Here is a 17,043-nt window from a genome sequence, read left to right as displayed (position 1 = left end):
CCTAGAGCCCGTGCTCTGCAACAAGAGAAGCCACCGCGATGAGAAGTCCACACGCCGCAATGGAGAGTAGCCCCCGCTTGCCGCAGCTAGAGAAAGCCCGCGCGTAGCAACAAAGACCCAATGCAGCCATAATTAATTAATTAAAGAAAATGTAGGTGAGTTTAAGAAAAAAATAAATGTATAATTACCAAATGACTAGTTGTATAAATATTGCATTTATGCAGAATACACTATTTAGACTAAAACTCTTAAGTACAGTTACATTACTTCTTAACTGTTACTAGTTATTTTTATTTCTTAATTGTTATCAATCACAGTCCAATGTAAACCTGCTTTTCTCCTTAGGTTAACCAATTCACACATTTCTGTCTTGTCCCAGGTCTCTACTGGTGCCCAGGATTTGTGTCAGACCATGATTGTCCACATTTCCCTATAATCTTCAAAGTGCTCTATAACCTCATTTAAAAACCACTTAAGAAACAACCCTTCCCAAATTTCCTGCTTTCAATCCCTGCTTTCTCTTCCTCTCTTGGTCAAACAGAGAGATGAAAACAATTTACATGTCAAATAAAGTAAATAGTGGATGAAAATTTCCCCCAAGTTTTGTCAAAAAGTAGTTTACCTTACAGCTCATTTTATTTTATTTTTTAATTTTATTTTTTTATTGAAGTATAGTTGATTTACAATGTTGTGTTAGTTTCAGGTATACAGCAAAGTGATTCAGTTATACATACATGTATATATTAATATATGTATTATATATATTCTTTTTCAGATTCTTTTCCCTTATAGGTTATCACAAAATATTGAGTATAGATCTCTATGCTATACAGTAGGTCCTTGTTGGTTATCTGTTTTATATATAGTAGTGTGTATATGCTAATCCCAAACTCCTAATTCATCCCTCCCCACCTTTCCCTTTTGGTTGCCATAAATTTGTTTTCTATGTTTGTGGGTCTATTTCTGTTTTGTGTATAAGTTCGTTTGCATCATTTTTAATTGGATTCCATATATAAGTGATATCATATGATATTTGTCTTTCTCTGTCTGGTTTACTTCACTTAGTATGATCATCTAGGTCCAGCCATGTTGCTGCAAATGGCATTATTTCATTCTTTTTTATGGCTGACTAACATTCCATCGTATATACATACCACATCTTCTTTATCCATTCATCTGCCAATGGAAATTTAGGTTGCTTCCATGTCATGGCTATTGTAAATAGTGCTGCAGTGAGCACTGGGGTGCATGTATCTTCTCAAATTATGGTTTTCTCCAGGTATATGCCCAGGAGTGGTATTGCAGGATCTTATGGTAGCTCTATTTTTAGTTTTTTAAGGAACCTCCATACTGTTCTCCATAGTGGCTGTATCAATTTACATTCTCAACAACTGTAGGAGGGTTTCTTTTTCTCCATACCCTCTCCAGCATTTATTATTTGTAGACTTTTTGATGATAGCCGTTCTGACTGGTGTGAGGTGATAACCTCATTGTAGTTTGATTTGCATTTCTCTAATAATTAGCGATGTTGAGCATCTTTTCACGTGCCTTTTGGCCATCTGTATGTCTTCTGTAGAGAAATGTCTATTTAGATCTTCTGCCCATTTTTTGATTATGTTGTTTGGTTTTTGTTGTTGTTGTTGTTGTTATTGATCCGTATGAGGTATTTGTATAGTTTGGAGATTAATCCCTTGTTGGTCGTATCATGTGCAAATATTTCCTCCCATTCTGTAGGTTGTCTTTTTGTTTTGTTTATGGTTTCCTTTGTTGTGAAAAACCATTTAAGTTGAATTTGATCCCATTTGTTTCTTTTTCTTTTTCTTTCCATTACTCTAGGAGACGGATGGAAAAAGATATTGCTGTGATTTAAGTCAAAGAGTGTTCTATGTTTTCCTTGAGGAGTTTTATGATATTCGGTTTTACATTTAGGTCTTTAATCCATTTTGAGTTTATTTTTGTGTATCGTGTTAGAGAATGTTCTAATTTCATTCTTGTACATGTAGCTGTACAGTTTTCCTAGCATCACCCATTGAAGAGGGTGTATATCCATTGTATATTCTTGCCTCCTCTGTCATGTCATTAATTGACCATATGTGTGTGGGCTTATTTCTGAGCTTTCTATCCTGTCCCATTGATCTATATTTCTGTTTTTGTGCCAGTATCATACTGTTTTGAGGACCATAGCTTTGTAGTATGGTCTAAAGTCAGGGATCCTGATTCCTGCAGCTCCATTTTTCTTTCTCAAGATTGCTTTGGCTATTCAGGGTCTTTCATGTTTCCATCCAAATTAAAAAAAATTTTTTCTAGTTCTGTGAAAAATGCCATTGGTGATTTGATAGGGATTGCATTAAATCTGTAGATTGCCTTGGGTAGTATAGTCATTTTGACAATATTGATTCTGCCAGTCCAAGAACACAGTACATCTTTCTATCTGTTTGTGTCATCTTTGATTTCTTTCATCAGTGTCTTATAGTTTTTGGAGTACATGTCTTTTGCCTCCTTAGGTAGGCTTATTCCTAGATATTTTATTCTTTTTGATGCAATGGTAAATGGGATTGTTTCCTTAATTTTTCTTTCTTATCTTTCGTTGTTCGTGTATAGAAATGTAATAGATTTCTGTGTATTAATTCTGTATCCTGCAACTTTACCAAAATCATTGATGAGCTCTAGTAGTTTTCTGGTAGTATCTTTAGGATTTTCTATGTAGAGTAACATGTCATCTGCAAATAGTGACAGTTTTATTTCTTCTTTTCCAACTTGGATTCCTTTTATTTGTTTTTCTTCTCTGATTGCTGAGGCTAGGACTTCCAAAAGTATGTTGAATAAAAGTGGTGAGAGTGGCCATCCTTGTCTGATCTTAGAGGAAATGCTTTCAGCTTTTCACCCTTGAGTATGATGTTAGCTGTGGGTTTGTCATATATGGCCTTTATTATGTTGAGGTAGGTTCCCTCTATACCCACTTTCTGGAGAGTTTTTATCATAAATTGCTGTTGAATTTTATCAAAAGCTTCTTCTGCATCTATTAAGATGATCATATGGTTTTTATTCTTCAGTTTGTTGGTATGGTGTATCACACTGATGGATTTGCGGATATTGAAAAATCCCTGGGATAAATCCCCCTTGATCATGGTGTATGATCCTTTTAAAGTATTGATGGATTCGATTTGCTAATGTTTTGTTGAGGATTTTTGCGTCTATGTTTATTAGTGATATTGGCCTGTAATTTTCTTTTTTGGTGGTATCTTTGTCTGTTTTTTTTAATTAGTAGTTTACCTTACAGTGCATTTTTAAAGGCTCCAAACTGTATCTCTTTAGGTATCTACCTGCTAGTTATTTATTCACTAGGCTGCATAGAGCAGTCTCTTAGCAACCATAAACTTCATGGAAAAATGCTAACTGTTCTCTGATACCACCTGTTTTTAGGAAGTGACCTTCTTTTAAAAGACTTGGAGTTATACAAGCAAGAAATACCAGAATTTAGTTCTTTTTGAAAATAAATTTAAATAAGTCATATTTATTTAATTTTTTAAAAATTTTATTTAAATTTTTCACAGATTTGTAAAGTGGTTTCTCCCCTATGGCCTTTTACTCTGAGGCTGCATTGGAGATTATTCTGGCCCACTCCCAGGGCAAATGACATGACTGTAGGTGTCTTTCTTCCTGGTTTCCTGTAGGATTGTGAAGATGTCCAGTCCCAATCTGAACATTGTGACCTTATTGGGCAGTTGTCTGACTTACAGTAGCGCTTACCTCTTTGGGATTCACCATCAAGGTGCTTTAGCAGGAAGGTCAATGGAAACTCTCATTCAGGTAGGTGAAGTCTTCAATTTTGTTTTGAATATGATGCGGGTGGTGGTTACATTTATCCTTGCTGTGGGCACTTTCAGAGGCAATCCCTGGAACGCTGAGTCAGTGAGGTCCACTTTCTGCCCCAGGTCCTCTGTGGACTGAGGCTTTACAGATCAGAATGTATGGAGAACCACAAAGGATTCTCTCCTGCCTCTTGCTTCTGTCCCTTTCCGCCTATAGGTAAGACTGTCCATGTTGTGCATTGGGACCTCCCTTGTGTTTGGCCCCATTCTGGGAAAGAGCTGGCGACTCTACAAGGTGTTTACCCAGAGGGTTCCAGACAAGAGAGTGGTGAGTAGGCAACAAGTACACAGTGCCTGATCACAGACAGCAGCTCTACTACTGATTAAAAGCTAGAGAAACTTGTGCCAGATTACTGGGTCTGGCCCTTTTATGATGATCTGAAGTTCCTGCTCCTTACTTCAAACTTTGGAGTCACATGGCCGGTGTCAGTGCTATTGGGATGTAGGTCTTTAAACAAAGGTTCTGCTTCATATGCACCCCAGGCCCTGGTACTGCTCTGGGGGATGTGTGAGCTGGCCCATATCCGGCACCAGTTTGAGGGAGAGCAAGATGCCCAGAGAGGCTGTTGCTTGGCACAGGTGTGAGCTGAAAGTGGACAGAGGGAGAGTGATTACAGAGAAGCTATAGCAGATAAGCAGTTATTTCCCTCTCTGGAGCCTGATTCTTTTCAATTTAAGAAGGCCATTCTCTGCACTAAGAAGGATGAGCCTGGAGCAGTGAGCAAGGAAGAGCATACCCATTTCAGCAGACAGAATCAACCCTAGAAGCTATGTGGCAGCCAGACCACCTACATTTGCCTGACATCAGGTGTCATCCTAACCACATTCCCCCATTTTTTCAGGTTTCCTGATAGAGCTGCCCACGCCTCAAAGCCAGATCATCAAACCCTTTGTCTATGTAGGCCCTGCCCAGACCTAACATATTACTCAGTTGGAGTTTACTTCTCTGGACTGACAAGACTTTTTTTTTAGCAAACATTGTTAAATTATGGTGAATCAAAAGCTCCACTGTGAGTAACCATACATATGAAAAAGTTTGCCTAAAGGACAGTAAGTTCATTCATCCCTCTAGAACACTAATTCCTTTTTAAAAAAATAGCTTTATTGAGGTATAATTGACCTCCAATGAACTGCACATATTTACTGTTTGATATGTTTTGACATATGTATACACGGTGAAATGTGGGATATAATCTACAAGTTTCCTCATGCACCCTTGTCATCTCCCTCTCCTGTCCAATTCTTACATCCCCTGTCCCTGTCCCCAGGCAACCATTGACCTGCTTTCTGTTACTATAGATTAGTTTGCATTTTCCAGAATTTTATATAAATGGAATTATATAGTATGTATTTTTTTTATCTTTCTTTTACTTGGCATAATTATTTTGAGATTCATCTATGTTGTTACTTGCATCAGTGGTTCTTTTCTTTTTATTGCTAAATAATTTTCCAATGTGTAGATGTAACTACAGTTGGTTTATACATTCACCTATTGATGGATGTTTGGGTTTGTTTCCAGTTTGGGGCTATTAAAAATAAAACTGCTATGAATGTTTGTGTACAAGTCTTTGTGTAGACATATGCTTTCATTTCTCTTGGTTAAAAACCTAAGCGTAGGGGCTTCCCTGGCGGCACAGTGGTTGAGAGTCCGCCTGCCGATGCAGGGAACACGGGTTTGTGCCCTGGTCCAGGAAGATCCCACATGCCGCGGAGCGGCTGGGCCCGTGAGCCATGGCCGCTGAGCCTGCGCGTCCGGAGCCTGTGCTCCGCAACGGGAGAGGCCACAACAGTGAGAGGCCTGCGTACCGCAAAACAAACAAACAAAAAAACAAAACCTAAGCATAGAATGATTGGATCATGTGGTAGGTATATGTTTTCCTTTTAAAGAAATTGCATGACTGTTTTCCAAAGTGGTTGCACCATTTTACATTCCCACCAACAGTGTATGAGTCAGTCCCTTTCCTCCACATCCTTCCCAACATTAGACTTTGTTGGTCGTTTTCACATTGGTCATTCTAATAGGTATGTATGGTAGATTCTCATTATGTTTTAATTTGCATTTCCCTGATTCAGTGTTGAGCATCTTTTTATATGCTTATTTGCCATCCATATACCTTCTTTGATGAAGTATCTGCTCAAATCTCTCACCTATTTTTTAATTTAGTTGTTTGTTTTCTTATTATTGCGTTTTGAGGGTTCTTTTTATATTCCAGATACAGTCCTTTATCAAACAAAGATTTTCTTCCAGTTTGTGACTTTTCATTCACTTAAGAATGTCTTTCACAAAGAAGATGTTTCCAATTCTGATGAAGTCCAGTTTACTACTTTGTTCTTTAATGGATCATGTTTTTGGTATCAGATCTAAGAAACTTTTGCCTAACCCAAGGCGCCAAGTTTTTCTCCTATGTTTACTTCTAGACGTTTTAAGAGTTTTTGTTTTTACATTTAGGTCTATGATTTATTTTGAGTTAATTTTGAAATATGATGTGATCTGTGGATTGAAGTTCATTTTTAATATATGGATATCCAATTGTTCTGGCACCATTTGTTGAAAAGAGTGTCCCTTCTTCACTGAATTACCTTTGCACCTTTGTTGAATCTGTTTCATTGATGTCATTGTTTATTTTGACACCAATACCATATTACTGTAGCTTTATGTTAAATCTTTTTTTTTTTTTTTGGCTGTGTTGGGTCTTCATTGCTACCCACGGGCTTTCTGTAGCTGTGGCAAGCGGGGGCTACTCTTCATTGTGGTGCGTAGGCTTCTCATTGCGGTGGCTTCTCTTGTTGCGGAGCATGGGCTCTAGGTGCATGGGCTTCAGTAGTTGTGGCACGTGGGCTCAGTAGTTGTGGTGCATGGGCTTAGTTGCTCTGTGGCATGTGGGATCTTCCTAGACCAGGGCTCAAACCTGTGTCCCCTGCATTGGCAGGCGGATTCTTAACCGCTGTGCCACCAGGGAAGTCCTATGTTAAATCTTGAGTCAAGGAGTATTAGTTCTTCTCTTTCAGTGTTGTTTTGGTTAATCTAGGTCCTTTGAATTTCCATATGAATTTTTAAATCAGTTTGCCAATTTCTGCGAATTTTTTGCTGAGATTTTGATTGAGGTTGTGTTGAATCTGTAGATCAAATTGTGGAGAACTGATTTCTTAACAATGTTGTGTCTTTTAACCCATGAACACAGTATAATTCTTCATATATTTAGGTCTTTTCTAATTTCTCTCAGCAATTTTTTTGTAGTTTTCAGTGGAGGTCTTTCATATCTTTTATCAAATTTATTCCTAAGTACTTTATTTTTTATGCTATTATACATGTTACTGTTTTTTATTTCACTTTCCAATTTTTTGTTGCTAATATATAAAAATACAATTGATTTTTGTAAGCTGATCTTACATGCTGCAATCTTGCAAAACTACTTATTAGTTCTAGTAGCTTTTGTGCAGATTCCATCAGATTTTCTATATAGATTCATATCTTTTGTAAAAGAAATTTTCTTTTCCATCTTGTATGATGTCACTGGCTAGAAACACCAGTACAGTGTTCAATGGAAGTGCTGAGAGCAGACATCCTTGAGTTGTTCTTGATCATATGGGGAAAACATCCTATCTTAGTCAAAACTAAGAATGATGTTAGCTGTAGTTTTATCATAGATGCCCTTTATCTAATTGTGGAAGTTCCCTTCTATTCCTATTTTACTGAGTTTCTATAAAGAATTAATGTTGGGTTTTATCAAATGTGTTTTCTGTATCGTATGATTTTTCATTTTTAGCTTGCTCATATGGTGAATTACATTAAATGATTTTAGGATCTCAAACCAACCTTGCATTCCTGAAACGAACTCCACTTGGTCATTATGTATTACCCTCTTATATTGTTGGATTCATTTTCATAAAATTTTGTTTATAATGTTTGTGTTCATGTTCTTAAGGTATGTTGCTCTGCAGCTTTCTTTTCCTATAAAATCTTTTTCTGGTTTTCTAACAGGGTAATGGCAGCCTTGTAGAATGAATTGGGAAGTATTCCCTCCAATTCAATTTCTGGAAGAATCTGTGTATAATTATATAATTGTCATTTACTTATGGCATAAGTATTTCATTTACAATAGTGTGCTTCCAGTTCCCCACTCTCCAATCTTTGTGTTGTTTTTACTTTTACGTATGTTATAAGCCCCACACAATTGTTATTAATTTTTGTTTAAACAATCAGTTATGTTTTAAAGATATTTAAATAGTAAATATCAATCATATATTTTTCTATGAAGTTAACATTTCCAGAGCCCTTAATTTCCTCGTATATATCCCTATATTCATCTGGTATTATTTTCCTTTTACTTCAAGGATATCTAACATTCTCATGCAAGTGTGCTAATGCTGAATTCTTTTGGCTTTTGTTTATCTGAAAAAGTCCTTATTTCACCTTTATTTTTGAAAGATATTTTTTCTGGATATAAGATTCTAGGTTGATATTTTCTTTAGCTGAAGATTTCCCTCTACTGTTTTCTCACTTGTCCTTGTATCTCATGAGAAATCTGATGTCCTCCTTATCTTTGTTCCGCTATACGTACTGTGTCATTTTTTGCTAGTTGATCTGAAGATTTTCTCCTTATCTCTGGTTTGGAGCATTTTGGTTCAGCAACTGATTTGTTTTTATCTTACAAACACCATGAATCATGTAATTAGTTGTGCTTCCTTCTTTTCATTGGTTGTCAAAAATGCAGACCCATGTTTCTGCCCCAATTCTTGAATGGTATGTGCTCTCCTCACCTGAGCATTCATCATAATTCTCCTTATTGTCTCTTTCCTTAATATTTTTCATCCTGTTGCTGCATACATTTTTTTAAATCTTATTTTTGTAACCACAAAAATAACACATTCTTTTTGTGTTAAGTCAAATGCTTCACATATGTTTAAAGAAAATGCTAGTAATCTCTCCTCCACCACCATCATCTCTCAGTCTGACCCTCCAGGTTAATGGTTGTTAATAGTTTTATGTAAAATTTTCCACATCTATCTATGTGCTATATAAATATATAGAAATAATAGTGTATTTATTTTATAATATCCCTTGAATTCCTTTGTGGGAAAAGGCAGGATATGGAAGGGACAAACAAATGAAAATGTTTAATGTTGCTAATGATGATATGCACATAGAAATCACTGCATGTGTTTAGTGTCTGTTTCATCTTTGATGGCTGGATTTGAAGCCCCTTTGAAAGGTTAACCCTGGAGCCTCTATCTCAGAGCACAGAGGACTCTCTAGCCCCTGTGTTGTATAGCCAGTGAGCAAAGGAAAGTTATGACCTTGACTCTTTTTCAGATAATCAAAGACCTGCAGCTCCTGGGGTTGGTGGCAGCCCTGGTGGTAGCAGATGTGATCCTGCTCATGACGTGGGTGCTGACTGATCCCATCCAGTGCCTCCAGATTCTCAGTGTCAGTATGACGGTGAGGGGCCCAATCCCTGGAGAATCTAGTTCCTGAACTGGAGGGACTGGCTTCTGTGGGTACACGGGGGTCATTCTCCCAGTAGCATTCACTGTGTGGACATCCTCCCAACGAGAAGATAAATGACCCAAAGAGGCTGGCGAGTCAGGAGCTGTGGCCACCATGAACACCTGCCTGTTGTCTGCAGGGTCTGCTCCGCTCCCACTGCTCCTCCCGCCCCAAGTGTTTTCCAGCAGCAACCGCTGAGATGTCAGCAAACAGAGATCTGCCTGGCAGTTATCTCTGCTTCTACCTTATCAGTAATGAGAGTTTTCAGCTACAGAGAGCTTCTTTACCCTAACTGTTGAAAGGTAAAGGTAGTATTTTGAGGTGTTCTTTGGAGTCAGTCAACCCCAATTCAAATCCCAGCTCTACCACTTACCAGCCTTGGGAAAGTTATTTAACCTGTCTAAGTCTCTATTTCCTCATAGGTAAAATGGAGATAATAATACTACCTATTTCATAGGGCTGTGGTGAAGATTAAGGGAAACAATGCAGGTAAAGGACTCAACTGTGCCCAGTATATAGTGTTCAGTTAATAGGAAGCATTATATCTCCAGCCTAACAAAGGAGCTGAGGAATACAGGGGAATCTTGACAGTGCAGATTCAATATTGAAGGTTTTAACTGTTAACAAATAGCAGAAAGAGGATGTGAAATAATTTGTAATTTTGCTGATGCACTAATTTGAATCACTGTGGTAGCAAAGCACATAACAGGGGTAAGCCCTGCTGGCACCAAGAATCCACATGTCAGCCCAACTTTGTCGTCTTTTCCTCCAACTCATGGTTACTCTCATTTAGATTCTAATGGAGTCACCTAAATGTTATAGTTTTTACATATTAAGGGAGAAATTATATGCTATAGAGGATTTCACAAACTAGAATGTTTACAAAGATCTGCTGTATATGTGTGTTCCTGGTAACTGTGGGTGCCCTCATTCCTGACTCTGTGTCCCTTCTAGGTGACAGGTAGAGACGTGTCCTGCTCTCTGACTAGCACACACTTCTGTGCTTCCCGGTACTCTGATGTTTGGATTGCTCTCGTTTTGGGATGCAAGGTTGGTAACTTCATCTCCTGGGGATACTATCTCTCTGTTACCAACAAAATGGTTATAAAGAGGAATTATAGGAATTAATGAGGTGATTTCTGCAAAGAGTACTGAAATCAGAAGAGACCTCTATTGATGCATACATCTCAAAGCCATGACCCTTATTATTTCTGTACTCTATTTGTTTTGAGGGTCACGTTTCGAAATCTTTGGACTCCCTCATTGAGTCCTCCCCCAAATCATGTGGAATTCACCCACTGTTTCTCCCATTTCTTGGTCTGTTTTTTTCATTGATTTGTCAATACCAGTTTTCTCCCCAACTACCTGCAAGGGGAATTATAAGGAGACATTCTAGCCAGCTTAACCTATTCTCTTAAGTGCCCTTATTACTCCTCTTGGGTCCTTCTTCAAGATTTGTGTCAAGGTAACCTGCTGCCTTCCACTTGCCTAACTTTCTTGCTCTGATTGGAAGCATGGTTGGCCCTAAGACAAATGGCAACATCCATGGTGTCCTTTGAGTGGTTCCAGCTGCCTCAAAGTGTCTCCTGTACGGCCCTGAATCTCCCATCATTCGACTCATTTATCTCTGTTAGATGGCAAAAGGAGGATATTATTTCCAGAGGGTACAGGATACTATACAGGGCACTAAAGGAGAACCAACTATCCTGTTAGCTGGTTTTCAGCTTGGAGGGACAGAGAATCTGGCTTGGGGCGGGGGAGGGGGGGAGTGGCATAGGGCAGGTCTGTTTCAATGAACAGGCGAGCCCTGCATGGCAGGAGGCTGCCTGTTGAGTATTAGGAGAGAGGGGCCTGGTTGATTGATTGCTGGCAGAGGAAAAGGAGGTCTTGTAGAAATAGATGGCCTCTAAAGGTAAACTTTACTCACTTCACCACTAGGAAAGTGTTCAAGTGGTTGCTTCTGAGAAATAGGCCTGAGGATGGGCAGGGCTGGGACAGGGAAATGTTGCTTTTTAACCATGTGCATGTATTACTTTGATAGAAATATTTTTAAGAGAAAATGGTAGGAAGTGAATAGCTTTTGATCTCTAGTTTCTTACTAGTGATTAAGAAAATGAGTTTCAAAATATGACAGAACAGGGTTTGAATAATGACTCAGCCCCTTCCTAGCTGACCCTGAACCTCATTTGACCTCCCTGAGCTTCGATTCCTTCATACGTGAAATGGGGATGATGATAACATCCTCTCAGAAGGGGTCTGAGTTTTGAAAGGATTAATGCATGTTGAGTTTTCGTTCACTCCTGGCCCATAGTAAGAGCTAAATACATGTTAGATGCTTTTATTATTAATCTTCCACTGCCCACCCCTGCCCCCAGACAGTTTTGAAAGCACCGTGCCTTTCCCATTCTTCGAGCCCCTGTAGAAGAGCACGTCCTTCCCGGCACAGAAACTCAGCACTTCCCCCATAGCAACTCCCTCTGCAAGTCAACTTGATTTATTTTCTCCATTGCCTTTTATATAATCCCATTTCCATTTTATTTCACTGCAATATCTTTCTATAGGACAAAGAAAGAAAAAGGGGAGAGTGCTGAGCCATCAGGAAGGTGACTGAGCCAGGCCCCCATGGGCTCCCTGTTCGGGCAGCTCCTGAGGAGGACCCCAAATCTGCACATTAAGTCCCTGGACCGCCCGCCACCCCACGCTTCTTAGCAGTGAGGGCGAATGACACACAAATATCAGATGTGATTCACTCAGACACGAGTCATGCATGTATAGATGCTTTACTCATACCTGATTCACTTTTGGAAAGAATTTTAATGGAGTTAAAGCGTTTTAATAGAATCAGATTTAAGCATTTCGGAATCATAGAATTAATTTTATTTGCCTTTGATTAAATTACTAATGATCTAACGCTGCCAAATGCCGCCTGATGGCGTCAGTTATCCAAAAGTCAGGCCCCACTGGCCTGCTGACTTGTATGTCCTCTAGTCATTGAAGATCTCAGGGCGGCCACATTTGGCCCCCTTTGGGACACTGAGCATTCGGGGCACCCAGACAGCATCTCTGCTGTGCTTACTCCTTCACTGTAGGCACAGCCAGTCCTCCAAACAGTTGTCTTAAGGGCCATCCCTGCAGATGGAGTTGGTCAGATCGTGTGATTTCAGGGCCACTGGCAGGTACCCTGCTGATACCTGACCTTACTTTTATTATTAGTTCTCCCTCTGAGTCCCTGTAGTTCCCACCCCACCTCATCCCCCGTGGCAGCTTCATATCCTGTGTCATAAAACATTGATATTTGGGTGCTTGCCTTAAATTTCCCAACCAGACTGAGCTTCTTAAAAGCCAGAACCATGACTTACACTTGGCAACACTGCTTCCTGCCCTACACCTACCCCAGCACAGAGCTTTGCCCCGAATCAGGCGAACATATGTTGAATCTATATATTATGTATTATTGATTAAAGCTTTGATTTCTGTTTAAATGTAGCTCCTTCTAGGAGAGGCAGCACTTTAAGAAGCTGTGAGCCATTTTCTGTGTAGTACATATGAGAAATCTGAGAGCGGGTTTACATTCATGACAAAGAGGAAAGAATAGGGCCCTGGGTTCTGGGGGGGCGGGGCAGGGAATGTCACAAAGAGGGTGAAGGGTATAGATGAGGCCTTTGCTGCCTGTGCCTGTCCCACGGTCCTGTCCAGGTCCCAGCCTGCCTTTGTTCTCTTCTTTTTTCACTCTTCGTCTCCCATAAACACCCACTGGCACAGAGCTGCCGCTAGCCTATAGAGATCCTTTGTGTGAATTAGAAAAAGGCATCCCTTCTGGGCAGATGCAGTCTTGCAGGTGCAGGGCTTGGCAAGCAGATGGTGCCTTTGGGAACATTAGAAAAAAGAGCCCCTTCCTCCAGTGCTTCCCCTGCCGTGGCACATGGCTTGACAAGGGGACCACAGGGCTATTTCAGCTTCTGCATGCCCCTCAGCTCCATGCAGTGCAGAAGCACACAGTGGATGCGGAAGCCCTCACCACCAGCAGCATGGTGCACCCCTTGCCCTCCCAGTGCCTGGCAGTCCTTTCTGTAGGGCTCCGACCTGCATGTACCATCCTATCCTGTACCTCATCCTGGCAGAGTCCTCTCTGATGGCTGACTTGCTGACCTCTGATAAACTAATTCTCAGAGGAGAGGAAAATGAAATTTATCACGCATACATGAGGTATAAGGGGACGACCCTAAGGGTAGTCCCAAGTGCTTATCTTAGTAAATCCTCCTCATAGCAACCCTTTAAGGTAGGTATTATTATCCCTATTTTACAGGTAAGGAAAGTGGTCCCAGCCCTACTGCTCTTGGACCCCAAGCCTGATATTTCACTTCTCTGAGCCTCTGGTTCTTCTCCTCTTTGTCCAGGGCCTGCTGCTGCTCTATGGGGCCTACCTGGCTGGCTTGACTGACCATGTCAGCTCTCCTCCTGTGAATCAGTCTTTAACCATCATGGTTGGGGTCAACCTCGTGGTGCTGGCTGCGGGGCTTCTTTTTGTGGTCACCAGATACTTGCACTCCTGGCCCAACCTGGTCTATGGACTCACATCTGGAAGTATCTTTGTTTGCACAACCACAATCAACTGCTTCATCTTCATTCCCCAGGTATGCTCTAGGGAGAACTTGGAGGACCAGTCCACCCCATCATTCCACAGACTTTGCTGGGTGTGATAAATTGTTCACTTTGTTTCCTACTGAGACTTTTGGGTGCCATTGATGAGAGAGTCAGAAGGAAGGTGGGGTTCCTAGTGAGCTGGCTCCCTCTGTTCTTCCCTCCTCGCTGTCCTGAAGGAGCCACTCTGCTCCCGGTCGGTAAGGAGGGCTGACCAGAGTAGCCAAGTAGTGGCACCGCTTCTGCCCAGGTGGGTGCCTCACAGACCTGCTTTTCTACCCACCCTCCAGTCTGCTGCATGCATCCCCAGTTCCCCCTTCATCCTGATAATGTCATTTCTTGTACTAGCCTGGCAGTGAGGAACCTTTCCTTCTTTCCTGTTTGCAATTGCACATTCAGAGAAAAGTGCATTTGGGTCTTTATGAAATTTAAAATGCCTTTTCTTTCTTTTTAATAAAAAGAGGAAAATGTAGAACCTTCCTTTTCTTTTTACAATAAGGAAAAAGTAAAAACTAAATTTAAAATGTATTTCTTAACCATAATTCAAAAAGAGGCATGTACCACAATGTTCATTGCAGCACTGTTTACAATAGCCAGGACATGGAAGCAACCTAAGTGTCCATCAACAGATGAATGGATAAAGAAGATGTGGTACATATATATAATGTAATATTACTCAGCCATAAAAAGGAACGAAATTGGGTCATTTGTAGTGAGGTGGATGGACCTAGAGTCTGTCATACAGAGTGAAGTAAGTCAGAAAGAGAAAAACAAATACTGTATGCTAACACACATATATGGAATCAAAAAAAAAAAAAAGGTTCTGAAGAACCTAGGGGCAGGACAGGAATAAAGACGCCGACGTAGAGAATGGACTTGAGGATACGGGGAGGGGGAAGGGTAAGCTGAGACAAAGTGAGAGAGTGGCGTGGACATACATATACTACCAAATGTAAAATAGATAGCTAGTGGGAAGCAGCTGCATAGCACAGGGAGATCCGCTCCATGCTTTGTGACCACCTATAGGGGTGGGATAGGAAGGGTGGGAGGGAGACTCAAGAAGGGGGGGATGTGGGGATATATGTATATGTATAGCTGATTCACTTTGTTATAAAGCAGAAACTAACACACCATTGTAAAGCAATTATACTCCAATAAAGATGTTAAAAAAATAAAATAAAATGTATTTCTTATTATGAGGATTAAGAAAAAATCAAACAAGGGAGGAAGATAGAAGGAGAAATATCCAGACAGCAAACAGAAAGAAAGGGAGTCAGAGAGAAAGGTGAAGGAATCCATAAGCTCTGAAAGGAAAGAGATGTTAAATTATTCACGTTATGCCCCAGGGTACCACTGAGCTACATACATCCAAGTTAATGAGCTTGGCATTAAGCAGTGTTTTGTGTCCCTTCTAGTTCTCTTTTTCTTCCTCCCGAGGCTTCCCTCATCCCACGACACCCTCACTACCCTTTCCTTATTCCCAGTGCAGTTACCAGTTGACCATGTATGACTTCTCCATGAGGGAGCTAGCCGGTAATTAAAGTGTTGCCTGATGGAGGGTGGCAGTGTATTTATAAAAGTGAAGAGTGCACTTTGGGGCGCGATAGTATGGCACAGGCAGAGGCCCTTTACTCTTTTTCCCTTTCATAAATTCTCATTAAAATACTCAAGAGGATGAACAGATATGGAAAAATCTGTAGCAGCAGCACTAAAAATCAAGGATGGGGGCTTCCCTGGTGGCTCAGTGGTTGAGAGTCTGCCTGCCGATGCAGGGGACACAGGTTCGTGCCCCGGTCCGGGAAGATCCCACATGCCGTGATGCGGCTGGGCCCGTGAGCCATGGCCGCTGAGCCTGCGTGTCCGGAGCCTGTGCTCTGCAATGGGAGAGGCCACAGCAGTGAGAGGCCCGCGTACTGCAAAAAAAAAAAAAAAAAAAAAAAAAAAAATCAAGGATGAGCATTGCCTCTGAGCCAGAAACTAGAGGAATTTTTGTTGAATCTTAATGTTATAAGAACTGGATTGAAGGAAGCCTTTGAGAGCTGAGTCTTATTTGTCTAGGATGTAGCAGAAAAGGACTATGAAATGCCAGGGCTGTTCCTCCCTGGGAGATGGGTAAAAGAGAGTGGAGAGGAGACTTTTGGGAAGCCCACTCCTTAGGCCCTGGGGCCAACATTGTTGATTGGTAACCCATCCACCCATTGCCAAACCCTTTGTTCCTCGATTCATCTCTACTATATAGTCTGAAAGAGCTAAACACTTGCTTTGCCAGCCTTCTTTATAGCTAGGTGTACCCACGTAACACAGTTTTGAACACCAAAGGTTTTCTGGGAGGCTTCTGAGAAAGCTTTTGCTTTCCTAAAAAGAAGCTATGGGGGTGGCTGGCATCGCCTCTTCTACTTTCTTCCTACCTTGAATGTTTTTGATGCTTGAAGTTATGGCAGCCGTCTTGTGATGATGAGGGAAAAGCCAAGAGAATGTATTTATTATATACCAGGAAACTATAGCTTTTCCCACGTAAGACTATAAATTCAGGGGGAAAGGATCTATGAAGAGATTCTGCAGTTCACAATAAAAGGACCACAAATTTCTGAAGATTTAGAGAAGCTACCTTCCTCTGAAGTAAAATAGAATGTTTTTAGAAGGTATCTGATTAGTCTTATCAATAGGATTCAAAGGTTATTGCCCCTCTTTGACTAAAGCAAACCATTATGAAAACGACATAATCTTAGATCATGAAATATTGAATAAGGATGAAAAAGATTGTGTTAAATTTAAAACGCCAATAGAAGCATTGAATAGGCAGCTGGACATGGCAAAATACTGAATTAGTGGGTTAATTTAAGGAAACAGAAAACAAGGACACAGGAAAAAAATGAGAGACTAGAAAATATGGAGAGCATGTCTAAGGATATGATTTAAAGCTAATAGGAGTCTCTGAAAGAGAACAAGATAATTTAGAGCAGAAGTAATCACCAAGGAGCTATTTATTAGAAGAAAGCTTTCCTGATCTAACACAAGACCTCCATCTGAAAATTGAGTGAA

The 17,043-nt window shown here is 40.5% G+C and overlaps 1 protein-coding gene across 2 annotated transcripts in view; it reads left to right on the top strand.

Annotated features, from left to right (window-relative positions):
- Window positions 1–17,043, top strand: part of GPR156 (G protein-coupled receptor 156) — a 58,596-nt gene that overhangs the window by 31,223 nt on the left and 10,330 nt on the right. The window contains exons 3-7 of one of the 2 annotated variants that reach the window (XM_024769334.1): window positions 3,675–3,810; window positions 4,030–4,140; window positions 9,187–9,300; window positions 10,315–10,410; window positions 13,758–13,994. In XM_024769334.1, coding sequence (XP_024625102.1) covers window positions 3,675–3,810; window positions 4,030–4,140; window positions 9,187–9,300; window positions 10,315–10,410; window positions 13,758–13,994 — 694 coding nt within the window. Of the gene's footprint in view, window positions 1–3,674; window positions 3,811–4,029; window positions 4,141–9,186; window positions 9,313–10,314; window positions 10,411–13,757; window positions 13,995–17,043 lie in introns of both variants that reach the window. The other variant, XM_024769333.1, reaches the window with a different exon arrangement.

The sequence above is a fragment of the Neophocaena asiaeorientalis genome, unplaced genomic scaffold, assembly GCF_003031525.2.
Source record: "Neophocaena asiaeorientalis asiaeorientalis breed wild unplaced genomic scaffold, Neophocaena_asiaeorientalis_V1.1 scaffold671, whole genome shotgun sequence".
NCBI classification, from domain to species: domain Eukaryota; kingdom Metazoa; phylum Chordata; class Mammalia; order Artiodactyla; family Phocoenidae; genus Neophocaena; species Neophocaena asiaeorientalis.
This window is presented reverse-complemented; position numbering and strand designations above follow the sequence as displayed.